At 39.9% G+C, this 10,354-nt stretch overlaps 1 protein-coding gene across 4 annotated transcripts in view; it reads right to left on the bottom strand.

Moving 5' to 3' along the window:
• LOC100890711 (protein capicua homolog) overlaps positions 1-7,400 on the bottom strand; it is a 29,908-nt gene extending 22,508 nt beyond the window's left edge. For 2 of the 4 annotated variants that reach the window (XM_030977797.1, XM_030977796.1), the window contains exons 1-3: positions 7,165-7,400; positions 2,960-3,764; positions 1,282-1,440 (exon numbers count right to left, since the gene is read on the bottom strand). In XM_030977797.1, coding sequence (XP_030833657.1) covers positions 1,282-1,440; positions 2,960-3,764; positions 7,165-7,344 — 1,144 coding nt within the window. In that variant the 5' untranslated portion in view covers positions 7,345-7,400. Of the gene's footprint in view, positions 1-1,281; positions 1,441-2,959; positions 3,765-7,017; positions 7,082-7,164 lie in introns of those variants that run through there. The other 2 variants (XM_030977798.1, XM_030977799.1) reach the window with 2 other exon arrangements.
• Between the last annotated feature and the right edge of the window lie 2,954 nt (positions 7,401-10,354).

A 10,354-nucleotide genomic window follows, 5' to 3' on the forward strand; every position in this document is an offset into this window, starting at 1 on the left:
TGTGATATTCAAAGGAGGGGAGAGATACAGATGGGAGGGGGGAGAAGAGCGGATAAGAATAGAGCAAGGAGGATAGTAATAAAGGGTTGTAGGAGGGGGAAGAAGGAGAAAAAAGAATTGGAGAGATAGAGTTAGGGAGGGAGAGATGGGGAGAGATAAGAGTTAAGGAGGGGAGAGATAGAGTATGGGAGAGAGAAAAGTGGGAGATTTAAAGAGAGGGAGAAAGAAGATGGAGAGTGGGAAAGGTAATGAGACACGGAGAGAGAAAGAGAGAGGGGTGGAATATGGAAAGAGAATTATAAGATAGTAAAGAAAAGAGACAGAGAATGATGGGAAGAAAACAAAAGACAGAATGAGAGAGAAATATTCAAATAGAGAAAGGGGGATCAAAGAAGAGACGGAGGAAAAGAAAATGGTAAATCAAGTGGTGAAAATAAGACAGAAAGGGGAAGAATAAGAAGGATGGGATGATTCACAAGAAGAGACATAGAGAGTGAGAGGATAAGACATTGCTCATCAAACCAAGTTTGTCAAAGTTCTCTTTCTTTCAGTTGAGATTAAAATCACAAATCAGAAGCATCAACCGCAAGCTTTCCACTTTATGTACATTGCACATGTAACTTTCAACTTCACCTCCAATATGCATCCATTGATTGCCTCATTGGTACCTTTAACATGGTTGGCCTTCCTCGACATTAAATTTACAATTGATTGCAAGGCCAATACATCTATCCATCTGATTGATCGATCAATCATTTCTCAATGCTATCTTACAACATATCTGATTGGTTGTATGACACATGCTCCCGTGAAAATTGCTCCATAGTAATTTTCCCACACTGTACCAAAGACTTTACCTAACCCTGTTCCTAAACCTAACCTAAATCCAATCGAAACCGTAACCCTATTTAACGAAAGCCCAAAGCAACTGTTGCATCACCATTCGATAATAGGCTTGTTGAACGAATATGACCCGTGGGTGTTTCACAAACATCTCAAGTTGAACTTTATCTCTAAGTCGGACTTCAAATTTATGGAGAGCCATTAGTATCTTTGAAAACATCTTTTAAAAGTTATTTCAAAATGCATAAAATGAAGATTCATATGATTCATATTTTCTATTATCAAGGAGATTTTGTGTTCTTGGTGTGAAATTTATGAAAAGTAAAAAAAAAAAATGTTTTTTAATATATTTTATTTTAAGGCTACAATATGACCTGGACCTCAGTTTGAGCAATCAAGCTCCGCCCACTCATGACCTCATCGATTTCATTCACTCACCTTGCATCTGATTGGTTGCTGCTTGTTGATTGACAGGTATGGCTTGGGCCTCACTGGGTGTTGGAGAGGAGGAGGCGGAGGGATGGCTGATGTTGAAGATCGGGACCAGAGAATGCCAGTAGAAGACAGGCACGTGACCTGGTGGGACAACAACTTGTGCTATTAAAAAGGAAAGAAAATAAATACAGTCAAATTTCATTGGGTGACTACCTGCGCAGAAAGGCCACCTGTCTACAAAGACCACTTTTGTTTTCCTTAAATGGTTTCTCATATTTGAAACATGTACTAAAGGAACCTGTCCATAAAGACCACCTGTCTACAAAGACCACTTCATTTGTCTCCCTTAAAAATGATTTCTCATTGAAACATGTACTAAAGGAACCTGTACTTAAAGACCACCTGCCTATAAAGACCATTTTTTGTGTCTCCCTTGGGTGGTCTTTATAGACAAGTTTCACTGTATAGTAGAATTTCATTTGGTTCAGTATCGAAATGACGTCTGAGCGTGCGATTGTCTCCAATTTTAAACTGATTTGGCTTTTATCCTGACTAGAAGAGTTAAATGCACTAAAATTCTGGTTAATATTATTATCATAATTATTAAGAACCTAAATCAAGAGGAAAGAGGTTGTTTAGATTTCTGTATCAAATAAAACCGCCCTTTCTACAAAAATCTGAAAGAAGGAGGATCGAGAGGTGTGCAATTTTAAAGCCTGGTCAATTCTAGAAAGGACACCAAGAAGTTTAGTTTCCTCAATCCTAAAGCAACCAAGATTTCCCAAGGGTACAAAGAAGGATAGGTGTACCAAATATTAAACCTATCTTCCTGTTAAATCTAGACCAAAATATGCATAATACTGTCAGATTGCAGTTGGAAAAGTTTTTTTTTTTTAGATAGTATCCCAGAAATGTATCCTCAAGTTTAGTCCCATGATACTCTTCTGATAGTACATGTCACTATGAACATGACGGACAAAGAGAGCGGACAAAATATACAGTTCCTCATTCTACTCTCAACTATTGCTGTGGTAGACAAAGGAACATCCCTTCACTGCTATTATGCACAAATAAGTAGCACAGGTGAATATGCATGTGACACCTGTTCTACACATTTTTACATAATAGTAGTGAAGGTATTTTCCTTTGTCTACCACAGCAATTGTTGAGAGTAGAATGAGGAACTGTATATTTTGTCCGCTTTCTTTGTCCGTCATGTTCATAGTGTGTGCTTCATGTTCCCTCCCAAATAGATTGTACGTGGGAGGGGTACTATTTGGAGCTCCATGAATTGACGTTTGGTTGCGTACGTGTGCACATGTCACAACTATTCCTCTCAATACGCCATGACCCGGGGGAGGCAGTATCAACACTGCTCGTCCTGAGGGCCCTGTAATTGGTATTACTCTGGCATTACCAGGTACATATTTAATACACCTTGGTCAAGAGGGACGGCTGTGAGCAAAACACCTTGTCCAAGGACGTAAGCACCAATCGGGGATCAAACCCTGGAACTCTTGTATGAGAGACAGTGGGCTCTGGTGATAGATCGCAGAGCTCTGGCTATAAAGAACGAGACCATGACTATGAAACCCTGGAACTCTTATATCAGAGGCAGGGGGTTCTGGTGATAGATCACAGTGCTCCTGCTATTGAAGAATGAGACCATAACTAGACTTACCACTTCCATCTTTCTTTTCTCCTTTGCTGTTGTTGTCCTTTGCGGCCTTTGATGCCAGTGGTATCAAGGCCGACGGTGTCAGTGGGGCTTGACCCACCTGTTGCTCCCCTTGGGGTACGATCCGCCCCCCTTGCGTGGGAACCTCCCGCCCCTGGTCACCACTCTTGTGCTTCCTCCTGCTATCCTGTACAAACACATCATCTCCTGAATGTCCTTCCTTTGATAGCGCTACCTTACTGGTCTTCTCATTACTGGGGCTTGTCTGGGTTGCCTGGACATGAATGCTTCCAGACATCGTCTGATTTGGTGGAGCCAAGAGTGCAGCTCGCAGTTTGTTCTCAGACGGTGGTGGAGGGAACTCAAAGTGGCTTTTCTCTCCTTGAGGCTGATGCTGCTGTTGCTGCAGGTGCTGCTGAACTTGTGTCGGTGCTGCTCTTTGCTGCTGCTGCTTGGCGACGTTGACCGGCGATAAGATGTGCTGTCCTGACAACTGGCTGGGCGTGACCGATGAAGACCCAGAGAGCTGGGCCGAGACGGGTGACTTGGGGGTGCTACCACTGAGCTCCACTCCAGAGTCCTGGCTATCTGTTCTCCTGGAATACTCGCGTTTGGCGTGCTCCATACGAATCTGGAGCTTGTGAGGACTGACCGGAGTGGCGAAATTGAGTCCCGTCTGAACAGTTGGGGTAGAGCCGGAGCTGTGACCAAGCTGGAGTCTAGGAGACGTAACCTCAGATGATCTGCCAGAGATTGGAGTACTGCTTCCCCAGCGGCTTGGAGTGCCAGAGTGAGAACCGTGTTGCATCTGAAGACAAACAAAATTCAAACATACAGGATGTGTTACCAGAAATCCTCTAGGAGTCGTCAATGTTTCTATGAACCGACAAATCAGTCCCTTTTACATCAAGTTTAAAATTTTCATTTTTTTTTTCTTCTTTTTCCTTCTGTTCATTAATTTTGATATGAGAGCCAAATTTAAAGGGGAAATGTAAACAAGGTGAATTAATCATTTTAAAAAAGAATTAGTTTGTTAAAAACATCTCAACTTTGAAATGCGTTAATCTTAGAAGTAACATTTACCATTAGGATCGTTGTCCTCAGTTTATAATATAAAAAACAAAGTAATGCCCAGAAATTATCCCAAAAAAATTAGGGTCTGTTTGGCAACTCCACAATCTTGGGTGCCTACATATAATATTGCACACGGAGGTGATGACAGATTTGCTGAATAATTTTTTGTAAAAATATTTTATTTGTCTATAAAATGCTGATTTCAATGGTACATGAAGGATAGACTTTTACGGTAAACACAATCACAGTGTAAAGCACTTTCAAGCTAGATTATGATCATTATAACTATTTTGTATTGTTCTTTAAAATTGTTTCAAAATGTTATTTTCACCCTGTATCTCATGATTGATCATTCCCTACCACATTTATGACATTAAAAGAAACGCAATCAACAAACACATTTATCAAAGGGTAAACAACTACCATTAAACTCGCCGCCATTAAAGATGGATATCTATCAAGGTACATTACATGATGACCCATAAGGAACATTAAAAACCCAAACATGAGCACAAAATAAAAGACTAAGGATTTAAATGAGGGCGGTGAGGAATACTGATGTTGGTAAAGGTGCTGTCTTGGGGACATATAATTTGATGCTAGGTTGGACAGGACGGCTTGCAAATAACCAATTACTTTAGTTATAGCAGTCTGCTACATGCCGCTTTGGGTGAAACAGAGATATTCATTTCACCGATTGAGGCACATGACCTGCATACAAAAGAGACAATATATCGCAGGTGTTTCCATTATCCCCCGCGACATGGGTGGAACAGGGCGATGCAAAGTGCTCATGCAAACATGGGGCTTTTAATAGCAAACATGGAGAAAGTACGAACAACTGTGGGGAGAAACAGACCATGAAACACCTTTTAGTCTGTTCCCTCCTCCCAGAACAATAAAATCTTGAAGACATATGGAGTTTCAACGCCAAGGCAAGTTCCTGCCTCCGCCACTGGTCCAGGCAGAAGATGAAGAATGGGTGCAAACCACTGGAGTGGACCAATCTTCAGTTGATTGCACAAATCATGCTCTGGCAACAACTGACCATGGTCAATTTCCTACGATAACCAATTAACTTCAACCTTGAACCCAATACTACATGTACATCCGATCGCAACCTTAAACCTAACCCTAACATTTTATTTATGACTATTTTGACCACAGTAATTGTTGTTTTACTAGTTCACCCCTGAGTTTCACAGGAGATTCTTGTCTAGAGCTAGACAGGCTCTGTGACTAGCAGATGAAGTAACTGCAACACATTAGTTAGACCATATGCCTTTAATACCGATCAAACACTTCTAAACTAGTTGGATAGAAACATAATGGGCCAAAATTGAACTAATCTGCAACAAAGTCAATTTATCATTTCTCAGTGGAAAATTTCCTTGATCAATTATTTAATTTTCATACTTGATTCAATTCATCCTGTACATGTAAGTTAACAAAAATCAAATCCTTTGTATTTCAGGAAAGAATAGGAAAAAATCCTTAATGATTTTGGTAAACAGAGCATCATGAAAAGACTGCTATCAGCTAGCCTAGACAATTGAAAGCTTCAACCATTCTGCCTAAAAGAGCATAATGAAAACACTCCCATCACCAAGTGGGATTTTCCTATAGATACAATGCCCAAATTTCTGATTTTTGTTTCCCTTCTGTTCATATTTCTATTAAAGGAATCAGCAAAATAAGATCAGAAAGACTTCATTCAAGCACTGATATTAGAACCACAAACAGCTGAGGCAGGAAAGACCTCTTGACTATTAAGAGCATGACAAAAACACAACTAATAAGAGTTAATATTTCCACTGTGCTTTTACAAGAGCTGCAATAAAAGCACTTCTATGCACCATCGCAAAGAGCCCAGGCAGGGTAGACTTCCATCATCTTGCTTTAGAAGGGATAATGATAACACAACCCTGCGCAACCTAATTTCCCTTTTCAGGTGGCAGTGGTGGGATTTGATTACATATGAAGAGACTGGACAGGCTAGCTGGCTAGCTTGGCCAGAGTGGATGGCCTAGGATAGCTTTCACTAGCTCAGTCTCACTGGGATCAGTGACAGGGAATGCTTGAATCATCCAGTCTTTCAGAAGCATACCTTCATTTAAAGCCCCACTGTACTACGTATAGCTGCTTGCACCCTCTATATAGCAAACCATGCCTAATCGGTGACCATTGGTCCCCCATGATCCTCTTTTTCTTATGTTAAGTGAGAGCTGATTTCATGGGATAACCACCTGTTATCCCATTCAGAGATTTAAAATTGGGGGATGACAGGGAATAATGGTAAGGGAACTTTCTTGATTGAAACATTGATTAAAAATGTTGAATCTTTTATGAACGTACCCTCAGATCAAGCCCCATGAGGGTCTTACCACTTGAGGTCTATGCCGACACTCCACAAAAGCCATCATTATCATCACCTTGTCTCGACAGACAATATCCCAAGCTTGTTAACCATCTGTGCCAACAGCAATATGAAAATAACATCTTCTTCTACAGAACTTCAATTAATTTCCTGTTTTCCTGTTTGGACATTTCTAATGTTTCAGCTTTAATTATAAGTTGGACAGATGGCAAGAAGAATACCCTGATGGACATACAACTCTTTACATCAACTCTCCTGCATCTAGGAAGACTAAGGACACAAAAATCTGTCTAACAAAGTTGTCTGGTTGCAGTGGCCAGAATGGTAAGAGGCAAAAAAGGAGTCTGCAATGGTCATTGGTCACCAGAATCAAGAGGTCAATATACCTGATAGATGGACAAGAAAGTAGCCTGGCCATGGTGGCCATAGTGGTTCAAAAATTAATAACCAACCGGTCAATTTACTTGAGAAATGGACAAGAAAGTAGCCTGGTAATGGTGGCCAAAGTTATTCAGAAATGAATTACCTACTGGTCAATTTACTTGAGAAATGGACATGGAAGTAGTCTGACATGCAAAGTAGCAACACAAATCAGTTACGGTCATTTTACCTGAGAGATGGGCATGAAAGTAGTCTGGCTGCTGTGGCCAAAGTGGTTAAAAAAATAACCTTGTGGTCAATTTACTTGAGAAATGGCGATGAAGGTAATCTGGCATGGCCAAAGTGGCAACAAAAAAATCAGTAACGGTCAATATACCTGAGAGATGGGCATGAAAGTAGTCTGGCTGCGGTGGCCAAAGTGAGCAGGCGAAGGGGTCTTGGAAGCAGATCGGGGAGAATGGGGAGCCGAGTGGTGCTGTATCGGTGCGAAAGACGGCGTTCCCGATCGCGAGTTGCCCAATGAAATCAGCATGTTGGCAGCCTCTGCCTCGTCCATGTCAAATTTTGACGGGTCAATCTGGGGTCGCGAGTCTGAAATGAAATAAACAGTGGATACGTTTTTAAGGATACTTGTAGGAAAAAAGATTAAGAAGGATCCAAACTTGCATTATTTTCATATTCCTTTGAAGTTCTGAACCTTATGAAAGACTCTGTTTCAAAATCTATCCTAATCCTATGTCTGATCTCCACTAATCTCATACGTGAAAACTGGAGGTTTTTGTGTTCCCTCTTTTGCTGGACATCGAATACAAACGGCACACCGCAGAAAGGATGGCATTCCAGAACATAATCTATTAAACCATATAAAACACTGTATCTTCTTCCAGTTTGAATATATGAAAATATCCTGAAGGGCTTCACAGAAGCATCATGTACCTTTTCCTAACACTTAGAACATCATGAGCCACTAGATACTTGTTTCCTTGAAAGCCACAAAGCTTTTTAGACAAAAAATAGATCAAAATGTTGTTTCCCCAAATCATAGTTTGAGCCATTTTGGGAAAGGCTGAAAGATGACAACAAAGGGTTTTGTCAGTTTCTGTGTTAAGAGGAGGCCAGGAAGCTTCCAATTGAAAAAAGAAGGGGTGACAATCCACTTTTTACAAAAATCTGTTTGGTACTGGTAATGATCAAAAATATATTGTTACAGAAGCCAACTATTACCACGTATCTATATGTACATAAATCATCTGCAGAATAATATGAAAAGCAAATGTGCAACTGTGGATTATTAAGACCTTGAACTTTTTTTAAAATCCAAATTGAGCTGTAGCTCACACATATCTCTTTACTAATTGAACTTTACCTGATTGAACACTAACTTTACTATTAAAGGAATGACATAGAATGAGCATGTGCAGCATACAAAGGCTTCATCTCTTCGCAGCTGAAGATCGTAACCTTCGAAAACCTAGATTTTGTATCAAATCATGGTCTTTCAAATTGAATTAGCATGTATTTGAATTACTACCATGACTATTCGGTCAGACCATCATTGAGATCGTAATGATTTCATATGTGTAAAATATGTATATATCACGTTCATTCAAATTGCTTAACTCCATATTCACTCTGTCAATAATCCTAATTTTCATTCATTGTTACTTGCATGAATACTATGAATATTCAAATTGCAACCATCTCCAGTTTCCTAAAATACACAAACATACAAGTACTTGAACCTATAAAAAGTTCATTACCCCAAAATAAAAGGGGAGATATGGTATTAAGATCTTGACTGGTTTTCATGATTCATCCTCCATTATTAGTATTTCCTCATTACCATTACTACCCTCTCTCTCTCTCTCTCTCTCGATCAAACACATGCCTTTGTTTCAGTACATACAAGATTTACTTGCTTCAATTATACAAAGATGAGTCAGGTTAGGCAGGATCGAGAACAAAGAAATGAATCAACTTCTCAAAGATAGTTAAAAAAGATGCGATGACGCAATGCAGATAATCGAGGCATGAAATATGAAAGGATGACAAGTCCCCACTTTCTCGTCCATTTTAATCCCATCCTACTTTACATCCCGCATTATAAAGTCTTGATGATCATCTGAATCTATTGATCAACCTTATGTTCTATTACTCCTCTTTCTCATCCATTTTGTCTCTTCGTCTCACTTTGTGTTCTGTCTCCTTTTTTTCCGTATCCTTTCTTCCACTTTGTCTTGTCTTTTAAATTTTCTCATTCTAATATTGTCTTTCTCATAATTTGCATATTCCACAATCTTGCATGCTCGCGGGCTCTCTCTCTCTGTATATGTGTGTGTCTCTCTCCCTTCTCTCTCTCTCTTCTCTCTCTCCTCTCTCTCTCTCTCTCTCTCTCTCTCTCTCTTCCTTTTCCCCTATCCATCTCTCTCCCTTTTCTTCCTTTTTCCCTTTTTTCCTTTCTTCTTCTCCCTCTCTCACTTCCATTTTCCTGGAGAAATGGAAAGACGCAAGCAGCATTCCTCCCTATAATCTTCAATAATGATAGAAGGTAAAGATTAGTCTAAATGTATATTTTCATCTTAAATCCAGAATCACCTAAAAGTATAACCAAGGAGAGGACGGAATACATCCCTGAGCCTGAGAGCCAGACTAGACGACACCATCACACTCGCAGCTTTGCAAAGTCACTGTGACAATCCTGACGCACCTCTCCGACAATCCCATACACGAGATGCCACTGCGAAATGAGAAAAAAAATCTCATCGAAGGGAACGAAAGGGGAAAATATTTGCTTTTATTTTTGAGCCATTACTGTAATTGGTTGATGAGTGCATACCTCATGCGTCTTCTCAGCCATTACACCCACAATCAGAGCTATATGTGCATGTAGTCAAGCCAATTATTTCGGTTTCATTGCGATATATTGAGAGCATTATTTGTCATGCAAGGCACATGTGTTAACTGAGTTGATTGGTTGAAAATGCGCTCTATTTTTAGGCCGAAGACCTTTTCTGCCTTGCCCTCGTTGTTGAAGAGCAGTACAACCATCATGTCTGATTAAAATTGGGTAATTCAGGGATGGAATAGGTATGCTCTATAGGCCTGCATGTGTTATTACACAACATTCTAGAAAGAGGAACTTAGAGGGATTGGAGGGGAACTTGGAAAGGGAACTCAGAGAGAGGGGTAGATGGAGAGAGGGTCAGACAAAAAAGAGGAGAAAAAAGAGGACACCATAACATAGAAAGGTAAGGCAAGAGGGGAATGGGAACGGAGAGGGTACAAAAAAGGGTATACAAAATAAAAAGACAAGGAGACAGAATCAAAGTGTGAGGGCGGAGGAAGATTCAGACAGAGAAAGAAAGAAGTTGGATAAAGAGAATGAACAAAGTTCAGAATGTCTTATAAAGTTGACAAAGAAATGTGGTAATCTTTGTTTTTAATATTGAAATTACTGGAATTTTGTCCAAGACAAGCACTTGCTTTATAAACCACATTAATAACCGAATAAGAAAGAATACAATCAATCACAATAAACTCTATGAGTTTCGATTAAGAATGTTTCA

The sequence above is a fragment of the Strongylocentrotus purpuratus genome, unplaced genomic scaffold (assembly GCF_000002235.5).
Source record: "Strongylocentrotus purpuratus isolate Spur 01 unplaced genomic scaffold, Spur_5.0 spur5_scaffold_1, whole genome shotgun sequence".
Taxonomy (NCBI): Eukaryota; Metazoa; Echinodermata; class Echinoidea; order Camarodonta; family Strongylocentrotidae; genus Strongylocentrotus; species Strongylocentrotus purpuratus.